The following is a 22,629-nucleotide window of genomic DNA, read 5'->3' as shown; positions in this document are numbered from 1 at the left end:
TCAGGCCAGTGTCCTGTCAGTGGAAAGTTAACTGCAGAATGCCATTTCAGTGCCATGCTGAAATCTCCCCTGCTTAATTCCAAAGTGGTGCTGTCGTTGGGAGAAGTAGCTACGCGGTTATTTGGGAAATTATATGTTTGTATCCAAGACGCCTAATAGTCCAGGCCTTAATGAAAGGCAAAAAGGATCAATTCACGTCTTCATGTGGTTGCCAACTACAAAACGGGATCCTCCAATTAGATCCTTATATAAAAATGTTCAAATTAACCCATTTATAACGAGGAGAAAAGCACAATTTATGGACACTCAACGTGTGGATTTCATTTCCTCAGGGTCTTAAACCTTAACATTTAGAAAGTCCCGATGTGGGCTCCTTCACATGATAAGGCGTTGTCTCTGCACCCCCCCACCCATGGGGGGGGGGGGGGGGGGGGGGGGGCATTTTAAATCCCTGAGCGTGAAAGTCCCTTCCCTCGCTTTCCTTTCACATCAGCTGCTGCTGCAGCAGCTCCCTCCACAGGAAATGAGGCAGAGGATGTGGCATGCCAGCAGGCTAACACAAAGCCTTGCAACAGGATGAAGGAGGAGGGGCTCTGGGGTGTGGTGGTGGTGCAGTCGTGGTAGCCGTCCTCTGGTGATGGAGGAAAGAGGAAAGTTAATGCCATCACACTGATTCATGCAGGAATCTAAACAGTTACATTCTCGCCGTTCTTCTTCTTTTTTTGTACAGAACTGAAACGAGATGAAAACTCATTTTAAAATTTGCTCATGACTCAAACTATTCAACTTATCAATATCAACATACTGGAATATTAACAAATGTGATTTCACTCTTCTCACGTGTCCATTTCCTGTACTGCAAAAAAAAAAAAACACTTGGAAACTTCAAAAACAAAATCCCCTTTATATTATTATGTGCAGCATTTGATTCTTTAGGGGAAATGTCTGATTGGCTATCACATATAACATGAAACCTATAACAGAAACAATATGCAGCAGCTAAAGGATCTATTCCTTTATTTATACCTGAAAACATCTGTGACCCCTAATTGCTTTCACAGGCCCCACAATCGTCCCCACTGCCCAAGATGATGTCATCACTGAAGGCGAAGCAGACGTCGGCCACCCACCCATGACGGAGGCGCCAAAGGAGGACTTTACCGTTGTGACTGGCCTTCCTGAGACGGACCTGCCATCAGTAGCCCATGAGGACGTCTCCACAGCAGTTGTCACAGAGGCGACAGCGTCTCCCCTCGCAGACAGTACTGAGGAGTCCATCACTGAGACGGCAACGGAGACAGAGGTCCCGGGCGTTCCTACCTCGGGACCAGAACCCCTCATCCCTGATCATCCCACTGAGGAGACCAAAGCCACGAGTGAAGCAGCAGAGTCCGAGGTCCAATCGGTGACGACAGCAGCATCCGAGTTGGGCACCGACGTGGTCATCGAAGACGAGGCAGTGGGTGAGGAAATGTTTATGGTTGGATTGGATGGTCGAGGTATTTCCTCCGTGTGATTCGCTCTATCTCAGAGGTTATTGATTGACGCAAACTGAGCCTGAAAATTACATGAAAAGCTTAATTGAAATTGGATGATGTGAAAATGACTTGCATTGTGTCCCACAGAGGGTCTGACCTCTGGCCAGGTAGTTGGCATCGTGATCGGCGCTCTGCTGGCGGTGGTCATCGGCATTGTTGTGGTAATTGCCCTGGTGCGGAGGATGGACAAATACTCGTAAGTCGCTCCTCGGTGATGAACCCTGTGATGGCATGTCAGTGGTGTAATGCGTCTGATAAGATAACCTCTCATACCCATCGACGGGACAGCAATCCCACACCCTCCCCTCTGAGAACAGTCACGAGCTGCGTGTCTGTGAGTGATAAATGTTGCTCGTGTCACAGGTCTGCCAAGAACAAAAAAAACAACAACTTTAAAACACACCTGACACACTTTGTCTCATGGTCCGAGGAAGAAAACTGTCCATTTACGGTGACAAATGGCTCCAATCGGTTTGTTTATTGACCCAGTGTCTGTCTTCGCGGCCCGCGACCACTAAGCAGGCAGGATGTTATACCAACATCTGATTTAATTCCTGGAAACAGAGTACGTGTTTCTCAAAAGTGGGGCAGCAACACAAAGTTGTCAACTTCTGATTGTTTTTTCTAATTATCAGCCCTTCTGTAGTTGATTTTATTATTTACTCTTTATATCATATTATATTATCTTAAGATCTGCCAAAACCTTTTCTTTAAAATGGAAAATGAAGTCCTAAAACTAATCCTTTAACATGTACTGTTTATTTACCTCAGCCCTTAATATTTTAATTAGATACACAAATCTTTTATTTTTTCCACCACCATGTGCCCTCTTTGCAGAAATTTATTTTTCTACACCAGGAAGACAATTTATTGCTTAAATCAAGCTCGGCTAGGAAGTACTGCAGAAGAATCGTCTGTTTTCAACCAGTCACTGACGCTTTCTCTCTGTTTTTGTCCCAAAGCCCTTGAGGAAAAAACAACCAAGCAGCAGGAGCACCCAAAGTTCTGGAAATTCTGAACTACTGAGCTGTGACATCATTTCTGATCTTTAAAACAAGCACAAAACCAGAACTCAACTCACCAACCAGGATTGTGGACAGTTGCCCCCCCCCCCCCCCCCCCCCAAAAAAAAAAAAATGGGGAGGGAGGGTTATGTGTGTTTATGTATGTACCATATGTGTGTGAGACAAGAGGTGTACATGAGCTAACATCCTCCTCCCGGGCGACTTCCCTGACCCCACCCCCCCACCCCCACCCAGGAGCTGCTTGATCATAGGCTCTGTCCGTCCCTACTCCCTTGGACAGAACAAACCAAGATGATAGAAGCATGTCACAAAGAAATTCAGGCCTGTTCAAATGCATTTTGTAGAAAAAAAAAAAAAGAATGAGAAGGAGAAAGATTGGACTCCCATGTGTAAAATCTCTTCAGAGAGTGACTGATTTAATATTGTGTGCTTAGTTTGGGAGGGCTTTAATTAAAATGAAACGGGAGCAGGAGAGACTGTTACAAATTCCACATGATGTATATACAATGCAAGGGGACTACATAGTGCACAGCTAATGAATATCGTATGTGTTGCAGTTGCATAGGCTAGCGATTGATATAATAGATTGCACAGCATATACAGGCAGCCTGCTGGAGACTATTGTTTTTAGCTCACTAAGACGCCTCTGAGCGCCGGTCGAGCCTTTTTCCTCACGTCGTTTGATGTGTTGGCCAACTGTATGAAGCACTGCCTGTGCAGACGTTGTTTCAGCATGACACTAGCGTGGGGCGAACAGGAAAGAAAAAGGCCACCTCATATTAAAGAGTCACGTGACGTTCTGCCCCACTTTGACACTGACGTAGGAAAAACCTAATGCATATCTGTGAAATTCAGCAGAAGGGTTTGTGCCACTGTCTCGAGTCTTCTCTTGGTATTCAGGAGGATTTGAACTTTGAAGTGCATGATGGATATAAATTTACTGTATATTTAACTGCCACCCATTCCAGAAAGAACCGATTTGATGACTTCCGGCTTGCTCCTCATGAAGGTGTGTACGCAGCCAGCGTTTATTAGAAGTAGTGATAGCATAGTGATAGCGCTAACTTTTTCATGCGCTCCTGTTAATGGATTGATACGACAGCCGTGCACTCTTTCAATTGAGCTAATCCCAGATTGCATGCACGTGGATGAAGTTTTATAGTTGCACTTAGTTTCAGTGCAGTGAGAGTAAGGCAGCAATGCCTTGTTTTTTAATCAGATGCCTGCTAAATGATTGTACAAATAATGAAGTCTCAGCTTAGCTCCGCTTGCTCAACAAACTCATTATATGTGCACTGAATGAGTGATGTAATGTTTCATGAATAGGCTTTAGACACTGCAAATGTTTGCAAAGACATATGTTTGTTTCCTCTCTTCTGCTTTGACACATCATCTTATCAGTTCTAGTTTTTAAATGTGTGTCATACGACTTGTTTGAACCCTTTTAATTTAATTGCTGTGTTATTGTTCATACTGTTTCAATAAAAAAAGAAAAGAATGTGAAACCCTCCAAAAAAAAATATCCCTCTGAATTGTTGTCTTAAAGCTTTTTTTAGCCTTTCGCGTGTGGAAATCATGAATCACTTGTTCAACTATATATTTGTCCTTCAGGCATTTCCTATCAAATAGATTATGTAAGCACAATGCCTAAGAGTCGCCACATTCCTGAGCAGCGCTGTATTCAGCCTTGAGTCAGGCCAAGAGTATCTAAAACAATTAAAATCTCATGACACATACACTCTATTTCCAAGTGCAACCCACACTGGATTAACTGGGCTCCATGCTGGCGGCATCCAGTCCTCTGCCTCTGTGATTGGCCCATTCAAGAAATACTTCCAATATTCAAAAAGCAACCCTTTTTTGGGGGGGAGCGAGAGAGAAACAGCACCAAATATGGAGGAGCATGTGGTCTGAAACCGTTGAATCGGTTGGGCCCTCTGACAGTTAGGTGTGTTGGGTTTTTTTTATGCCGTGTTGTGGACTTTGTCATGCAGCGCTGTTAAGTTAAGGCACGGCTCCAACAGTCGGCCGCGAGCTGCACAGAGATGCTCTGTGTCTGGCTTCCTCTCCTCCGTGTGGTTTCAGGCAGCGACCCAACACCCACCTCCTCAGCCTCTGCCCAACCGGCGAGCTTCATAACGCTCTTTAGGTCACACTCTCGCCTCAGACTGCCGGGGAAACAATGGAGCCTTTTGAGAGGGGCAGATGGAAGGGGCTATGGGCTGTGGCTGTGAAGCTGTTCACCAGCAGGTCCCCGCTCTTCCCTTCGGCAAGGGGGGTTCTGTGCAGCGCTATAGGGTGGGGTCACTTCCTGGGTGGGCCCAGCAATGATCATGCGCGTTTCCACACACACACACACACACTTACATAGACAGAAACCTGAATCTTTAACTCTGTGCCCTCTCTGTGGATGAAAACACGTTAAACCTACCATAACAGTCATGCTCCAGTGAAATGTTCCAGCAGGAGCAGCAATTAAGGCAGACCATAAAAGTGTGGGATTCACAGACACGGTGTCTCGATCTGATTCATGATGCTTGGTTCCAACATTGCACACACAGGTCTGTCTCATATTTAATTATGAGACTTAAAACTGTGTGGGTTGTAGACATTCTGTACTGTTCTGTAATGTGCTGCATGGACCTGCATGATGAAATAAATTAAATAGATACCGTTAATGGGGTCGCGTCAAAAATGCGACTGAATTCAAAATGAGAAGTGGATAAACTGCTCGGCTACCGTGGACAGAAGAGAACCTGCTGTTCCCTCTAAATAAAATCAGTGCATTTTGATAAAAAAAATGACATTTTCATCAAAGTCCATATAGTGGAACCAGAAATACCAGTAACTTCCACTGGGCCGAAAGCTCTGGCCTGAACTGGGCATCATCTTTATTGGTAGGGAACTGTTGGTGCACACTCAGCTAATTGTAATCCTAACAGTGTAAAGAAAGCACAGATTGTTTAACAATAGAGGAAACTGATTTTTTTTTTCCAAATGCAGGGATTTATATAAACACCATGCATCAGGAACATTCTGTCCTACGCCTGGTGGAGTATCTGTGTCCGATCCAATCAACTAATGATACTTAAATATGTCAGAATATTGAAAAGGAAAACATTACATACACACAAAAAACACAAAATGTACTAAAATGAAAGGACATTTTAAACAATTATACAATTCAGCTCTACAGTAAATTATCATTGTTGTTGTTTTTTTTTGTTTTGGCTTCCAACTTAGGGATTTGAAATATACCCTTAAATCAAGCAGCACAAATATCCGAACACTGATCATTACATATCACTTCTGGGTTTCCTTTTATTATAACAACAACTGTGCTGGTCAATAACCAATATCAATTAAGCAACCCATCAGACTCCCTCTAGGTTAATTGTGCTTCAGCAAATCAGTGAACTGCAGTTATGATCCACGTGTATTCATATATCCATAAAGCGGCTGCCTGTTGATGTTCCTGGTGTTTGGAGAGCTCAGTGACTCAGTCATGCTTAAAATGGAAGAAACATTCATACCTTCAGGTATCTCTTATCTGATACTGAGCGTGTGTGATTGTGGGAAGAAGCTGGTGTTCATGGAGGATATTCCTGCACAGGGAAAGAATGCACAACAGACACAGTAAGGCCCGCTCCTCTTTTTGCTACGACTACGTTACTGGAACAGCAGCAGTTTAAAAACGTAGAGCCTGTATAAAATCACATTGAATTAAAAACAATGCATTTGTGGTTTCATTTTGATATTTTCTTTAAATCAATAACAAATGAATTTTATATCTCGGTTACTCTTACAGAAAAAAGTAGATGAATTTTAGAGCATTTTTATGAGCTACTGTTTGACAGTAGCAAATCAGTGCTCTTCTTCATGTGTGCCACTAGTTTATGTCTGCACTCTGGGGGGTTCGTGTCATGAGGATGACATGAACGCCATCCAACTGTGTAGGTCGTCTTCAATGCGAGGAGAAGCCTACAAAGAGCATGGGCTTGTGATGCCATGACATAAATGTCATGGGCTCGTGGAGTTTGAGTGCTGCGGACAGCTGGGTGGATAGACAGGGTGGAGGGGCAAGGGAGGGGGATAAAGTTGGGTGACAGGCAGAGTGTGTGTGTGAGTGTGTGTGTTAGGCCGGATACAGTGTAGATGATGCAACAGAGGTGAATTTGCTGGAGTGTGACTGTGTGGCAGCGGAGACCATAAAGGTGAAAGAACAGAAGGACTAATGTTAAAATGTGATTCTGGGGGGGGGGGGGTCTCGGCGTGTACAGTCAGTATATAAATATACGGTACACAGGGCTACAGTTGTGTTTACTTGTGCAAATTATCAAATGTTTTTTCACTAAATAGTTGGTATTTGTCTACAAATTAACATATTCTTCCCTGCACATCTGGTATTTCCCACGAGATGAGGCAAAAACATTTTTTTGGTCCCAGTGACACGACATGTCATTCCATCCAAGGCAAGGCTTTGTCTGTGTGTCACTCACTTCCTATAAGGCACCCTCATCGTTTCATACCAAAGCCCTGCTCACTGAGCCTTATGATGCACATGCATGCTGTGGGCTATGGACCACTCCTTTGTGATTCAATTGTCAAGTGTTGAGGAAAACAGAAGCACATGTTTGAACACATCATAAATCATCTTGTCAGCTCAGTCTGGATGCTGGTTTCTCAGTAGCTACAGTTGACATGACACTACAGATAATAACATTGGCTTTTTTGTAACATCAGAATTAAAATGGCCACCAAACTACCACATGTTCTGCATGATGACATCAAATTAAAAGTTTATACATTGGCTCTGTGTAGATTGCACTCCAGTACACAATTGCGTTTTGACAATTCCAGGCAATTTTGAGTTTTTGGGTTATGTATATGAATTATAATGTCAATATATAATATATATGTATAATATAAAAGAGCTCACAATAGTAAAAGTATAACAATATTTCGTTTGTATTAAAAACAGCTATTGCCAACTTGTTAATCTTTTTCTTATTGCATATCCCCATCTAGCGATCAAACCGATGTACTGCAGTAGTAGTACTACAATAAAGCGATGAGGCAAGTGTTTTTTCGATTTATTTACATACATATTGTGTAATTATCAGCAACATATCAGCTTCTGATCATTCAAATCCCTCAATCATGAATGCATGCATGGTTAAATCCGGTAAAGTATTTTTTCTGAGCGTGAAGTTGTATATAATAAAAATAAAAACAATTACTCAGCCATAGGAGACAATGCTCTTTGGTGCGTTGACAAATGCTTTAATTGCAATAAATAATGTCTGATGCGTGAAGATTCTCGTTTTTAGCAGAGGTAAACAGCCACCTTCCGCTCTTGTGTTTCTTTTTCAAGGGCTTTAACAAACCTGTCTTTGATTGGTTCAAATTTCACATCCGCATTTTCTGACCAATCAGGGCACCGAAGCCTCATTGGCGCATCACGGAAGAAAACACAACCTTCTTTATGAGGAATATATGCCTGAATTTGGCTGCTAAAGGAAGTAGGTGCGTAAATTGAAACACGCCGTTCTTTGTAGACTATTCCGTATTTGTAGCGGTTGTGTCCGAACATGCTGTCCTATATATAGCCGGGGCTTCGCGAGCTAGCGATGCAGCTAGTATTTATACTACACGCTTTAGCGTCGACAACAGCTGTTTTCGTTCACATGGCAAACGAAAGTCTTGTCCCGGAAACTCGACGGTCATTGTTTTGTTCTAGTTTGGACGCGCCGTCCGTGTGTCTCGAGGACGCTGGATGGGATTAGTTTAGAGAACGTTTCTGTGGACGAGCTAGCAAAGCGTCCGTAGCAAAACAGTGAATGTGACGACGTGTTGTGTGGCCAGCGAGCAATGGTGCAAGGACTCGGGAGGGCGCGTCATCAAAGCAGGTGAAATAGATGCGAGGGAGAAACGCCCAGGCTGGGGCGATAATTAACTCGAGTTAAAGTAAGTATTATTGTTATGGATGCATTTGATCCGTGAAAGTGTCGCATAAGTTTGTTTCGCCGCGTTTGCACGCAGGTCGAGGTTTAACGCCGCGACCGGCTCACATAATCCAGTAAGCAGGCCTTTAAATGCTGCGGGGAGACTTTTCGGTTCTTTATTTTGTTGCTTATCGAGGCTGATTTAATGCTTTACGTGTTAATCGCGCAGCAGGAAACAGTGACGGGATTATTGCAACAGATTTCAGGGTCTATCTTTACATGTCCTCGAGTATAGTCAAGTGCGTGAACGCGGTTAGTACTGGAATAATTCAGGATCAAATATATATATATTTATATTTACAATGAGAAAATTACACAGTAAGAGCAGACGGCGATTTTGAGTGTTGGCGCATGTTTGACGAGGAAGAGGTAGAAGATGACTTGATGTTCATTTAACCAGGAAGTCCTTTGATGTGCTTGTTTGAGGGTGACCCGCACGCGACAGCTTCCTGGTTTTAGGAATCACTAATAATAATAGTCGTTGTTGTAAAAAAAAAAAAAAAGCGCTTTGCACCACTTTCATCTGTTAACGATTCGCTCTCATGCTGATATGCAGCCACAGGCTTTGAGAAATAGTAACGCGTGTAATGAGACGACCGCATCTGCCATTTTGTCCCACCAAAGCCGAGATGCGCGTCGACAGGCGCCAGGTCGGAGGTTTCCATCCTACCTGAGAGAGAGAGAGAGAGGGAGGGAGAGAGAGAGAGAGAGCTCCTCTAAAGGGAGGTCGGTGTCACCTGAATGCTGGAGGGGCACCAGCGGTGACCCCGAGGCTGACTCAACAGCGCTCTGTGCTCGGCTGCTCCCACCCACAGATGCTCGCTGAGATTATGTCATGCTTCTCTTAATTCGGTCGTTTCGGGTTGGTGTAATTCTATTATGGAATTGGCTTCAGTCTTTAACATGTGTCTGTCGTCCCCCTCAGGGTCGTTGTTGTTGTTGTTGTTTTTTTCTCCTTCCAAGACGAAAGCCAAAACATGCTGTGTAGCCTCGCCATTAAAATCAGAAGGCGCTGATTAAAAATAAAATAAATCCGTACACTGCAACTGTACCGTTTAACTTTGATGCTGGCTTGTTGATTTGGCTGTAAATGTCGATTTTAACAAAAAACAATAATTAAAATAAATTAATACATATAAAAAATATGAGGAAAAATAACAATTACCAAAAATATTCGTATTTAATGAAAGAATTTCAGCACAAAATACAGGCAATGCTAACTCAAACTACGGTTAAATGCTATTGTTAATGTATTTGATGTATTTATATTGATGCTGATTTTCATTCAGCCGGATCATGGTGATCCTTGAAAGCTGAATCCACTGGACTTGTGTTTGGGGTCTAAAGACATTTGCTTCTTCAGTTATCTCTGGTGGGAAGTACAGATATTTTCTTGGATTAAATGAAATATGCAGATTTGCTAAATTACAGTCTCATCTTCATCTTCCCTACAGGGTGGACAGCTGCCATAATTTCTGCGGTACAGACGCCTTTCAGAGAACTGGATACAACCTTCAAAGAAGATGGATGACTCTCCCAATTTGTACATCTCTGAACCCGGAGAGGATGAAGATGTGGACGTTTATGAAGAGGGAAATGACTCGACTCGGGAAAGGGAAAGGGATTGGAAGCCTTTTCCCTGCCAGCGCTGCTACAGACATTTTACCAGTCAGCAAGGCTTGGAGCGACACATGCACACCCATATGAACAGCAAGTCACAGGCATACAAAAGCAGTAAGAGCAACAAGTCTTCTGGTTCAAACCTGGGTCAGCGGCAGCATGAGAAGATCACAGCTCACCGTTCAGAAGGTTCAACCATGCAGCTTCGTGCTTCCTCCATCACGAGCTCTGATACTCCGTCAGCTGCAGACAACGCCGCTCTGCCAGACAAGCGGGAATCACAAGTGGACAATCATGCGTGCAAGTATTGTGAAAAGATATTCACGACGCATACCAACAAGCGACGGCACGAGCGCAGGATCCACGAACAGCAACAACTGCAACTGTCAGACGCAGTTAAAGCCCAACCGCCCCAGGAGGAAAGTCTTCAAAGGCTAGCCGGTGAAACGTCGCAACACGAAACGGGGCTCGGTGTCGGCGCGGCAGCTGTTCTGGAGAATGAAGAGGAACATCCTGAACAGTACATGCTCGACGTGTCGAGCAATATTTCAGAGAATCTCAGCTTTTACATCGATGGGAAGATAGTGTCAACAAGTACAGTCAGTGGCTGCGAAGCAGCTGAAGTCCGTTCTGGGTCTTCAACTTTCGTTAGACTGGATTCCCTGATTCTAGACTCCGCCCATATCAGCCAGGTTTTAAACGCAGACTTGGTTCTAGGCAAAGATATAACTGGTCAGCCGTTGGTAAAGAGAAGAACGGCAACGCCGCCTCTCTTGCCACAAATTAAAACTGAGCTGGAGTCTGAGGTTGTGGTTTCTTCCTCCTCTTCATCATACGTGTCTTCTTTGATAGAGAATCTGCTTCCCCAGCATGCGGAGTCAACAGCTGTTCAGAAGGAAAGAACAGTGTTCCTGTCCCCGAAGCTCAAGCAGCTCCTAGAAAAGCAAGACGGCCTTAAACCGGCACTGGCCCTCATCACAGATGGCCAGACGGCCTGCTCTCCGGTGTCCCTCTCTGTCCTGCCGGCTGGAACGGGGAGGTTTAAAAGACGGACTGGGTCTCCGCCCAGCTCCCCACTGCTAAACCCAACGTCCAACGAGGAAACGCCAGCGGAAGAGTGCGACGGCGTAAGTCCAGGACAGAACGACGCCCAGCGCGGCTTCTCGCCGGCGGATGGTGCAGCGTCCCCTGTAGGGGATCCGGGGGTGAAGGCGGTCTTAACAGAGCTCTCGCCCCCCCTGACCCGCAGTAATTCATGTAACCAACAGCCGCTCGATCTCTCAAACACAGTCAAAAGAGTTGAAGGTGCGCTGGACTTGAGTTTACAGAGAAAGACCCCCGGTGAGACCGAACTGACATTAAATGTAGTTTCACCGACGGTCGTCAAAGACGAGCAAACAGACGCTGACATGTTTGAGATGGCCTTAATGGGTGTGGCAGAGGAAAATGCAAATATTGGGAATCCCGTGACGCCTCTCGTCACCGACTTCACCATAGTTACCAGTCCAGATATGATGACCCCGGGGGACGCTGTTGCAGACGGACTCGTCTTTGGACTTGCCCTACCCACCAGCTCTCTGAATCCATCAGCAGCCGCTCTTACCCCTGTTGCCTTGCCGCCACCGTCACCGTGCACGATAGCGTTTGCTTCCCACGCCTCGCATACCATTCTCCCGACGACTCCATCGCTGATCACGGTTTTGGCCCCTTCACCAATGTCCGACCCTTCAAGCCAAGAGATCCAGCTGTTGGCCCCAAACATATCTCCTGAGCCCTTGGTAATCTGCACTGAGAATCCATTAAACTCTTCACAGTGCTCTTTAGCCACTGCTTTTTCGTCTGCAAACTCTGCCGACATCGTCGCTCTCTCCCAGTCCCTCGATCCGACTCTAAATCTGCCGAGCCACATGTTTCTCACCGATCAAATAACGCTCGCCCCACCTATGATGGCGCATGCTCCTGTATCAGAAGTGCCATTCACACCCACCGTAACATTAAACGATTCCCTTATCAACTCTTACAACATTACAAGCGAAACCGTGCTTATAGAGTGCACGATAGCGCTGGAAGCCCCACAAAGTGTGGTCCCTGCTGCGATTCCGTTAGAAGAAAATTCTCCTGAGCCTCCGGCAGCATCACAGGTGGCTGTTAATCACGTGGAACCGCAGCAGATCGTATCGGCGCCCAACCCTCAGACCGTGGACTCCGCAGTTCTTGTTTCATCCATTGCAGAATCGGTAACGCTATCCGCTGCCGCCTCAGTGATGGCTGATTGCCCTGCTGTGGGTGAATTAAGTCCTGACCTTGAACCTGTTGTCGATGCACATCCTCCAGCCAGGACGGAAGAGAAACCTGCAGACGGTGCCGTTTCCATGCCAGAACTGCCATCTCAATCCTCGCCTTCATCTGTGAAAGCTGAAGAGGAGGAATCCTCGAGCGATGCGGAAATACAGACGTTCACAAAGAATTTCATCTGCAATGTGTGCCGTAAGCTTTTTCATTCGATGAAGGACCTAGGGAACCACGTGGGTGGTCATGCAGACGAATGGCCTTTCAAATGTGAGTTCTGCCTGCTGCTTTTTGGCAAACCGTCTGCATTGCTTGACCATCGATCAAGCCTCCACGGCGTCGGCAAGTCTTACGTGTGCAGCGCGTGCACAAAGGAGTTCGTCTACCTTTGCAATCTGAAGCAGCATCAGGAGGAGCTACATCCTGGCCAGCAGTGTACACACACTGAAGAAGAAAAGGGGAAACTCAGACCTCAGAACCACAACTCGTCAAAAGTCGGCACGGATTCGTTGCTGCCCAAAGAAGCAGGGGAAGCCAAGATAGCAGTGAAAAAAGAAGGAGGTGAAGAAGATGTTGCTGCTGAAGAGGTTTTTACAACAATCAAAGTCCTGGCCGCAGATGGAGGTAAATTCAAGGGCCCCGATGTTCGTCTCGGCATCAACCAGCATTACCCCAGCTTCAAGCCCCCTCCATTTCCGTACCATAACCGATCACCTGCTGGATCAGTGGCGTCGGCCACAAACTTCACCACCCATAACATCCCGCAGACGTTCACTACAGCTATTCGGTGCACCAAGTGTGGAAAAAGCTTTGACAACATGCCAGAGCTACACAAGCATATCCTTGCATGTGCAAATGCCAGTGATAAAAGGCGATACACGCCGAAAAAAAATCCCATCCCTCTCCGCCATTTTGCTAAGACGCAAAATGGCGTTCTGGCTACCACTAATTCTGCCAATGAGCTCAATGGTTCAAACAGACCCAGCCACTCGAATAGATCCAAATCCAACCGAGACCCTTCAGTTAAGGTGAAGTTCAAGGCATTAAACAAAAGGAAGAACAAGTTGGTGCAGAGGGTCATGCCTCAGAGGAACAAGTCAGTCCCTTCATCAAATAGAATATCGCCTGCACAGGAGCAGCAGGAAGTTTTTGTTTGCCCTCACTGCAGCAGGGAGTTCACGATGCGTCGCAGCAGAACCAAACACATGGCGGTCTGCCCCAAGAAAACTAAAGAGGCGAAGAAACGGAAGGACGGAGGGATCTCGGTCACAAAGGAAAATGATGGCGACTTGCATAGAGGGGTCGAAGAGAAACAAGCTTCCCCCCAGCATAAAACGAGACTCCAGACTTCTGGCCACGCAAAGAGGCCTGCCAGCCTGCCAGTTCAAACGGTGTTTTCCAGCAAGAGAAGTAAAATAATCATAAAAGAGTCCCTGCAGCCAAAGCAAGAGACGGACACTCTGAATGAACTTCCCATTGTTCGCACTTTCAACCCCTCCATGCGCCAGTATAGCAGAGTGCAGTCTGGCGTCAAAGGAATCCCCATTAAAATCACCATCGTGAAGCCACAACCGGCTGCACCGCGGAAGGACGAGCTGCCTCCCAGCCAGATCCAAAAGGACTCGGCCGGAGCCGTTACCAGCAGCGCCGAACAGAGTCCGACAGGTTGAGCTCGACCCGGCGGCGCATCGAGAATCATCAGGTGATAAAGCACACTTATCTGCAAATGATGGGAATCACCTAATGTCATTGCAAACAGAAAGGATGCACACAGTCATTTCTCATTTGTTCTGAAAAGATTAGTTCCTTTGTTGCTAACCCCCCCCCCCCCCCGAAAAACCCATAAACACCGTGTGAATGGTTGCTGTTAGTATCAAAGCCCTTTAAGATCACAATGGAATGATCGACTGCTAAAACAACCTCGCTGCTCTATTCATATTGAATATTATTTATGAAAATAAACATTGAAACAGCTAAAATAAATTCATTCAAGAGAATCTATATATATAAAAAAAACACACCAGATATTTCTGTGTTGTGTTTACTGTTTTCAGGACTGCTGATGGAGCGCCAAAATAACCTGAAGGGAGTTCATTGCTAACCACACTGGTTAGCAGTTAGCTCCCATGGACTGCATCTGTACAATAAACTGAACCCACCGGACTGAACTGAGCATGGACAAAGGGGATTGATGAGGATCCTGCAGTGAGTGGACGTTTCAGTGTTTTAATACTTTTCTAGTAGCTTGGATGTTTGTAAGGTTGGTTTGTAAATCCATTTTGTAAATGTTCCTTTTGATGCTGGGATTTGCACGTTAATGTTAATCTGACTGCTGTGTTGAGCAGGCAGGCTCCTCTTCCTACATGCGTCCTCGGCGGGTGGCAATCGATGCCTCTGCCAGGGAGCGCTCGCGTTCATGTGAGCGCCCGATGTTTTTGTTTTCGGTTTGTTTGTCCATGTGCAAGATGGCTCCAAAAGCTGTCCACAGACATTTAAGGAATGATGCTTACTGATGGAATTTGGGCCAAAGGATGATTCCGTTTCGAGGTGGGTCCGGCTACCATCACTGATTCCAGATCAGCTCTTCGCTGTCTTCATATTTGTGAGCTCCTAAAAAATAATATGAGCTTGATTAATAAAAATACATTATTGACATTGATTATTTCCCACCACCATGCCTAATTACATCCAACTACTATCTGATTGTTCTGATTTTAGTGACCTTAGCAATGGCATTGGTGGAAGTATTTGTAGTTCCTGCATGCACCTGCACTCTTCCTTATCTGTCTGTGGCCTCTTGGTTTGAACTTGTTGCTTGCTGCAAACCAGTGAAATGACGATATCGACTCTGGATGGATTACGTTGATGTAATTGGGCCTGATGTTGCTCTGACAGAAACCAGTGCATTTAAAGAAGTCTCATTGAGAAAGATTAGAAACACAAGACTGAATATTTATAGAAAACTAACTTACCCCAAATTGTATAAAATCTGGTCGATGCAGTTACTACTGTATGTACATGTATAAAGTTTTGAGAGCGATGCTCTTGATGTGCCATCAGATGTAAATATGTGATGGACAAACATAATTTTGTGTTATTACATTTCTTTTGGTGGCAAAATAAGATGCTTTTTGTTTTCAAAAGTTGAAGGTTTATTTTAAATATATATATTTAGAAAATAAGCTTGTGTTCTATCATGTTTATAAAAATAAATAAATAAAAGGCTTTGGTGCCTAATCTTGTTTTGGCCACCACAAACACAATTTCCACTTTTAGGAAGCACTGCAGTTTAACGTTTTTCCACTGCAATCCAAACAGTACTTCTGTATTTTATTTCATGTTATTTTCTGTATTGATTTGGAAGCAGTTTTGCAATTTTCAGAAATTGTAATTTTTTTTTGTCCATTTCAACAAACTGTTTGTTTAGGTTATTGATTGTGTGAAGGCACTTCATTGTTGCTTATTTATTTATCAGTTAATTGTGTGAAGTTTATTCAGCAAATTCTAACGTGTAATAATTACAAAACTGTAAAATCAAAAGATCGTAGTGTACTTTCTGCTGAAACTCTGCAGTGACATAATCTTGTTTTATTTAGTTGTTTTATAAGCAGCTAGTTTGACGAATCATACAGGGTAGTTCTATTTAATTTTGTAAACTGAAACTTGACAATAACCTGAATATGAGCGAGTGCTTCTGCCTTTTCTTCTTCGAGAGAGACTGATCTGTACTGGATGTATGGGACTGTTAACTGTGAAAGTACTCGTAGCATTTTGATTTGTAAATTGAGTCGTTATATTTATTAATAATTTAAAGTTGTGTCATCAATCTCAGAACAGTTTGTATGATTTTGCACTAAAGGTTTTTCAAGTAGATGTTTAAAATAAATGAGGAATGTTAAGTTTATCTGTGACACTTGTGTGAAATCTTTAATAAACAACTCAAATTAATCACACTGGTGTATTGCTGCTATTCAGAGATTCCACTAGAACGGTTTTGATGGCGTTAACAGACCTGCAGAATATCTGCTGCACTGACTGTGGAATAATAAAATGTCCAGCAGGTGGCACTCTTTCTGCCTTTAACTTCAGTAGAGGGGAGACTTTCATATTTAAAAAATAAAAGCAAATCCTGGTGATGCTTAGTTGTATTTTTACCATTTTCTCTCCAGCCCTAGAATTTGAGTATTTAGAAATTGCAACAGTATCCAGAGCCTCTGCCTCCTGGCCTTTCATAAGACTGCGCTGAATAATCTTTAAGCTTTTGTCCGTTTTATTTATTTATCCCACATATTTATCTTCGACAAACAGTTTAAATAATTTCACAAGTAACAGAGCAACAAGCAGCCAAGCCAAATGCAATAGTCACGCAGGAACGAAGATAATCGATACAAAATCAAGGCAAAATCAAAAAGCCACCACCTTGTCTTGACGTGCGCAAACCAAAAAAACCAACCGAAGTGGGCAAGATAAAGAAAATTTCCCGAGTCAATGCCGCGGAAAAGACGTCACCTTCAGGATCTAACTGGCACTCAGGATCAGCACTGGACAGCTCAATGGAGCTATCCAGTGCTGATCCTGAGTGCCATATGTAGCCGGGATCAACATGTCAGCACATGCTGGAAAAACAACAAACAACTTTGGATAGTCACCGCCAGCAGATTATTAATTTCCTGACTGCAGCGTGTTGCTATTGTTAGTGCCATGTTGCTGAATTTTTCCGTTTGATCAGTTCACTACTTAAGTTGCAAACATTGCATATTCAATTGTATAGTTGTAAATATATATGGATAGATTATTGCTGTTATTATAACATAAATCCTTTCAATTGATCAGGTTAAGAAAACCACATTACTCCATCGATCAATAATCAAACTTATTCAAGTAAATAATATTAAATAATAAATAAATAAAGATATCATCCAACACAAGTTATGGCATTAGCTTTGTTCAAAACTCTTTTGTCACAGTTGAGAGGGGCAGAACTGCAGAACAACCATCAAATGTGGGCTGTTAAGAACATGTGACAGATGCAGCATTTTACAAAAACAAATGTCTGAACACATCCTACATCAGAAGCTGCATAGACTTACAGACTGTATTGGGTTGATGCTTTTATGACTCGATATGACTGCAGCAGCCACGGTGACATGCACTGAGGTGGAATCATCGCAGTTAGTACCCTCATCTTTGTGCTATGGCGACAGCAGACCTGAGCAGGTGAGCTGGTTCAGCCGGGGCTCCGGTGTAACGTTTGTTCTCCCTTGGTGAATCTTATAAATTCTCTCGTCAGGGGCTTGTAGTGCATTTGTGACAAATCAACACAATTGGTTTGAGTTTCAATTACCCCCCCCCTCTCAGACAACTTCAAAGCGCCAACTAAAAAAAAGATGGAGAGAAGCCTGCAAGCCAGTTCAGACGGCTTGAGGTGCGCTGCATTCGTACATGACTCTCCTCACACCATTATGATTGAGTTGTCAGACTGAACTGAACAGAAACTGCCGGTACAGAGAGAGAGAGAGGGAGGACAAATCCGAGGCTTTCAGATACCATCTCTCAGGATTCGTTGCAGAAGTGCATAAAAAGACAGTTGAGACGCTTGATGTTCTTTTAGGCATTCAGAATGATGAAATAAACGATCAGGCTTCAGGTGATTTAAGCAGCAGTGACAGGCCATGCGGTTGCTCAGGGTCTACAAGAATATGAATAATGAGATCAGCACCAGCTTCCAAATATGAAGCTGCATTTGTCTGCTCAACTTAACTTAGGATTGCAGCCCAGAGCCATTTGAATTCTCATAGGGGGCTACCATGAGAGATGAGGACACGTGATCAGGAATGATAGAATACAGAAGCATCCGTCCCGGAATTCTGAGGAGAAACCTTTCATGTCCTCCTCATTAATTTCATCATCCTGACTGGAAGTTTGATAAACAATATTGAAGCTGAGCTGAAGCAGCGTGAGATGAAGTGTCGTTTTCCCCTCTCCGAAGGTGCTCGGCTGTAGGGAAGCGGCCGTGTTGCATTTGGATGATGCCTCCCAGCAGTGATGAATGACTTTGTAGGTGAACACTATAGTGCTGACGGTAAGCCTGTCGTGATCACAGAGTTGCACGTGAAGACACACGGGGCAGGTCGGTCACGATCTGGCGCCGCTCGTTCTGGCGGAGGTGTGTTTGGAGGCAGCTATATTTCATAAACTGTTGTTTTTCTTTTTCTTTCCCTTTCATTCTTATCGTCAACACTATTTTAATATTAACCACAGCTTTGTGGTATGATTAAAGTAATCCCCCCCCCCCTCCGAGCAGCAGTTGGGAGGAGGCGACAATGCATCAGGATACTGGGATACAGCCCCCCCCCCCCCCCCCCCCCCACATGCGGTTTAGGAGGGAGCAGAACAGACATAATAATGAGGGCATTAATAAACAATGTGAATCCATTTTTAATGATCCACTGGCCCCTTTAGCTTTTTTTTTTTGTCCAATGGTTGAATTCTTCAGCTCAAAATCTGTTTTGCTTTCAGATGGACTCAAATAATATATGCACCCCCCCCCCCCCCAACCTACACAAGCAAAGTACTGCATAAGACTGGAGTCTCATGCAGTACTTCTGTGAGAGACAGAGAGCTGCAGGATTCGTCTTCTCTTTCTCTTTGGGTGACGTAGGGAAGTTAAGGGGTTAATTTTCCTGAGGGAAATATGGAGCCATGCATCAAACACAGATCACAGAATGAAGACGACAAAGTAAGGCGTGGGTGTACGTCAAATGAAAAAGCTGAATATGAGACGAGTATTTGGCTTTTTGTTCCCCCCCCCAAACCAGTTTTCTGTTTTCTGTGTCTGGTCAAAGTAAGTGATGCAGGTTGGCTGCATGAACTGTTGTCTTTACTTTACGTCTGCGTTGCTGAGTGAAGTTCTCTGTCTGATGACGGCGACGCTGAATGAACAGACCTCATAGGCCACGTTGACAGAATGCTCCGTTCTCACGGCGTCCCTCGTTTGTTTTACCTCGTTTGATGCTCCACTGACTTGTTCTCATCTGTTGTGCATCTTTTCCAGCCAATTCTCCACAGAGGATTATAAAAAACAACCAGAGAGATCAAGGAGAGCAGCCAGAGATGACAAAGCAGCACCAACTAAACAGCAAACAGTCCAACTGGCTATGCGCACACGCACACTGTCATCTCTGTTCTCACGTTCATTGGGGGGGGGGGGGGGGTCTGTCTTCTCTCTGCAGCAGGCTGCTTCTTCTCTCTCTCTCTCTCTCTCTCTCTCTCTCTTGTATGTGCTCTGTGTGAAGCAGCGCCACGCTGGAGCGCTAGGGAGCAGACTCAGAACGGACCCTGTATGCAGATCTCCCGTCAGCTGAGCGGCAGCAGCATCTCTGACAGACTCTGAAGCAGCGAGACGCGGGACTGACCTGCGGTCAGAGCGGAGGAAGCTCAGGGAAAGGCGTGAGAGTCGTGAGGCGGTTTCAGCCGTGAATGAGCTCCAGACTTGGAGCCGGAGCCTCAGCGCGTTGTCCCTTCTCTTCCCTGAAGCAGAAAGACCATGGAGGAGACGCTCACCTGCCGCCGCAGCCCGTTCTCCCAGGTGTTCGGCCGTCAGGGTCAGCTCATGCAAGCCAGTGAGTGTTAAACAGCCGCCTTCAAAGTGTGTGTTCTGGCGTGTAACTTATTTGCATGTAGTGTTTAAATGCCAAACGCAGCTTATTGCTGAGAGTCCTTCAAATTACACTGTTGTGATAATGCAATTTAAGTCCAGCAATATTGGTATGGAATAATGAGCAGGGAGGAAACAGTTGAAGACGTGTTACTCGGTTTCACTAAAAACAATTGACATGATTTCTAACATAATTTTCCTTTTGAAGCTGAAAAAAGATCAATCATTCCGTTCTCGCAGTCTTTTAATCCTGTCAGGCTTTATTCCTTTATCGAGGGCTATTAATATATTTTAATATTCTCTGTTTTGTTAAAAAAAAAACTGTATAAAAGACAATATTTAGATTTCATGCTCATTCATTCCACGTGGCTCGGTCAATATTGAATCTGACACACAGATGTGTTAACGTTGACCGAGTGTGACGCTCCTCTCAGGTGTAAAAGAGAGGTGTCAGGTGTGAAAGTGTGTGTGATGCACCAGACTGGAGCAAAGCGAAGGAAAGGATAGGAAAGGAAAGGAAAGGAAAGGAAAGGAAAGGAAAGGACATTTATGAACGGAACAAATTTCAGTTAAAATTCAGGACACGGGACGATTTAATGAATCCTCACAATTTTCAAAATGTTTCTGCGTTAAATGCTACTCTATAGATTCATTGGCATACATTTTAGTTTGTATGAATAGGACTACCGATTGGAAATGATTTTACACATGATGCCAGAATGAATAACAATTTGCCGTATTTGCCTCTGCAAAAACCACTTTTTTTTGATGGATTGTTCTACAGAACTGCTCTCCTGTGATTTTCTCTGCTTGTACATCAATAGTTGTCCTTCATTTGTTTCTAGAGTCTTCAGTTGTATTTGGGATGGCTGGATAGTTCTCCTGATGTGGGCAATTAAAATGATTTCTCACTTCACACCCAGTGTGAGTGGGAATGCCGCTGAAGCTGACAGAGTCCCACTCTGGAAAATAAACTGGAGACTTAAATTGTTTGGATGCACGTGCAGCTTTTTCTTTGTGTGTGTAATTTGTTTACCGACTAAAAGAACAGTCACACTGAATACTAATTCTTTATTTAACAATTGTTCAGAGGCTAACATTTCACTGATTCTCTGTCGTTTCTCTGTCGTTTTTGCTCAATCAAATGAAATTAAAGACAGCATGGAGTCAAACAGTGGAGCTCCTTCTCAGCGACTTATCTGTCACAGCATAAGGGAGAGCTCTGGTGAATTAAATCTAACCACTACTCTGTGTTTGTGTGAAGAACATCATCATCATCGTCATCATCATGTGGTGAATTACTGTCAGGCTTATGCGCCCAAGTTATCTATGCTGTTTGAAGCCTGGGCTGCATGTCTGTGATTTCGGATGTGCTGGAGAGGAAAGGGAAGGGGAGTGAAAAGCAAGGGAGGGGAAAGGATGGGGGGCAAAAAAAAAAGTGAGCAAGCTGAAAATTGTGTGAATATGAAATGGGTGTTTCTTTTTTCTATTTTTAGCCAGATCCTTACTTACTGTTACACGGCTGCTGCAGGAATAATCCACAGGAGCTCTGGCCAACTATATCTGCACCGTAATTAGAGGGGGATTTTATTTTTTTGTTATCATTGGCTGTCACCCATCATTGGATCAGAAGTCCCTCAGCTCAAGCAAAGGCCTGCCTGAACTGCAGAAAGAAATTCCATTACATGAGCATTGCACATCCAAGACTTGAATATTAAAAACCTTCGGGTGGTACCTGGCAGAATAAATACTTCACAGACTTTTTTTTTTTTTTGTAAATCAAATTCACGTGGCAGTGCCAGGTGCATAATCCTGCAACAATTCCCCTTCCCCCCTGTTGAGGTGTGATTCTGTGTTCAGTGTTTTGATGTGTTGTCAAAAATCCCTAAGAGGGAAATGCTCCAGTTTGCAGAAGTGCGACAACTAAGTTCCCATGACATGAAATAATCACAGTGTTTCAGAAAATCTGTTTCTTATGTGTAAAACCTCTCAAAGTAAATGCATTTAAGGCCAATACAGATCTCCTCTGATCGCTCACTGCCTTTAGGCTTCCAGTAAACCGGGTCTAAAGATAAAAGACACTTCCAAACATAGAAATCTGCTTTAAAGGCCACTGCACAACAGTTCACTGCTCAGTTGCAGGAAATGATCTGACGAATACATAGGGTGTTGGAGGATTGGGGATCAGTATAATCACGTTGGCGAAAGCAAATCGAACAAACACAAGCTCCCCATGTTGTCATCCCTGCTATTGTTTTGTGTCCCACATCCCACTTATAAACCTGAAAATAAACCAGCATGTAAACATCCAGGATGGATTTTGTGTTTGCTATTTGTCCGTCTGTGTGCTGACTTGCAGATTGACATGTTTAAAGCTGCACTGACAGATTTTGATAAATTAACTCTTCTCTTTTTTCAAAAAGATGTGATAAATGCATATATATATATATTTTTACTTTTATGTAAAAATAATGCAAAAACTAGAAATTGTTTTC

The 22,629-nt window shown here is 44.0% G+C and overlaps 1 protein-coding gene and 1 long non-coding RNA gene across 3 annotated transcripts; both read left to right on the top strand.

Moving 5' to 3' along the window:
- Positions 1–1,204: 1,204 nt before the first annotated feature.
- LOC137906359 (uncharacterized) lies at positions 1,205–2,643 on the top strand. Its single transcript, XR_011105897.1, has 3 exons — positions 1,205–1,463; positions 1,626–1,734; positions 2,501–2,643. It is a non-coding gene; the product is annotated as an uncharacterized lncRNA (long non-coding RNA).
- A 5,828-nt stretch (positions 2,644–8,471) lies between these two features.
- Positions 8,472–14,574, top strand: prdm2a (PR domain containing 2, with ZNF domain a). 2 transcript variants are annotated; one of them, XM_068748211.1, is made up of 3 exons: positions 8,472–8,530; positions 10,023–14,179; positions 14,532–14,574. In XM_068748211.1, the coding sequence occupies exon 2, from the start codon at positions 10,092–10,094 to the stop codon at positions 14,145–14,147; it is 4,056 nt and encodes a 1,351-aa protein (XP_068604312.1). In that variant the 5' UTR covers positions 8,472–8,530; positions 10,023–10,091; the 3' UTR covers positions 14,148–14,179; positions 14,532–14,574. The 2 variants fall into 2 exon arrangements, with proteins under 2 accessions (XP_068604312.1, XP_068604306.1); XM_068748205.1 differs by lacking the exon at positions 14,532–14,574 and having other exon boundaries at positions 10,023–14,281.
- The last annotated feature ends 8,055 nt before the right edge of the window (positions 14,575–22,629 follow it).

The sequence above is a fragment of the Brachionichthys hirsutus genome, chromosome 2, assembly GCF_040956055.1.
Source record: "Brachionichthys hirsutus isolate HB-005 chromosome 2, CSIRO-AGI_Bhir_v1, whole genome shotgun sequence".
NCBI lineage: Eukaryota > Metazoa > Chordata > Actinopteri > Lophiiformes > Brachionichthyidae > Brachionichthys > Brachionichthys hirsutus.
This window is presented reverse-complemented; position numbering and strand designations above follow the sequence as displayed.

Coding starts and splice junctions, on each gene's coding strand:
- prdm2a (XM_068748211.1), top strand. CDS start 10,092: ATGGATGACTCTCCCAATTTGTACATCTCTGAACCCGGAGAGGATGAA.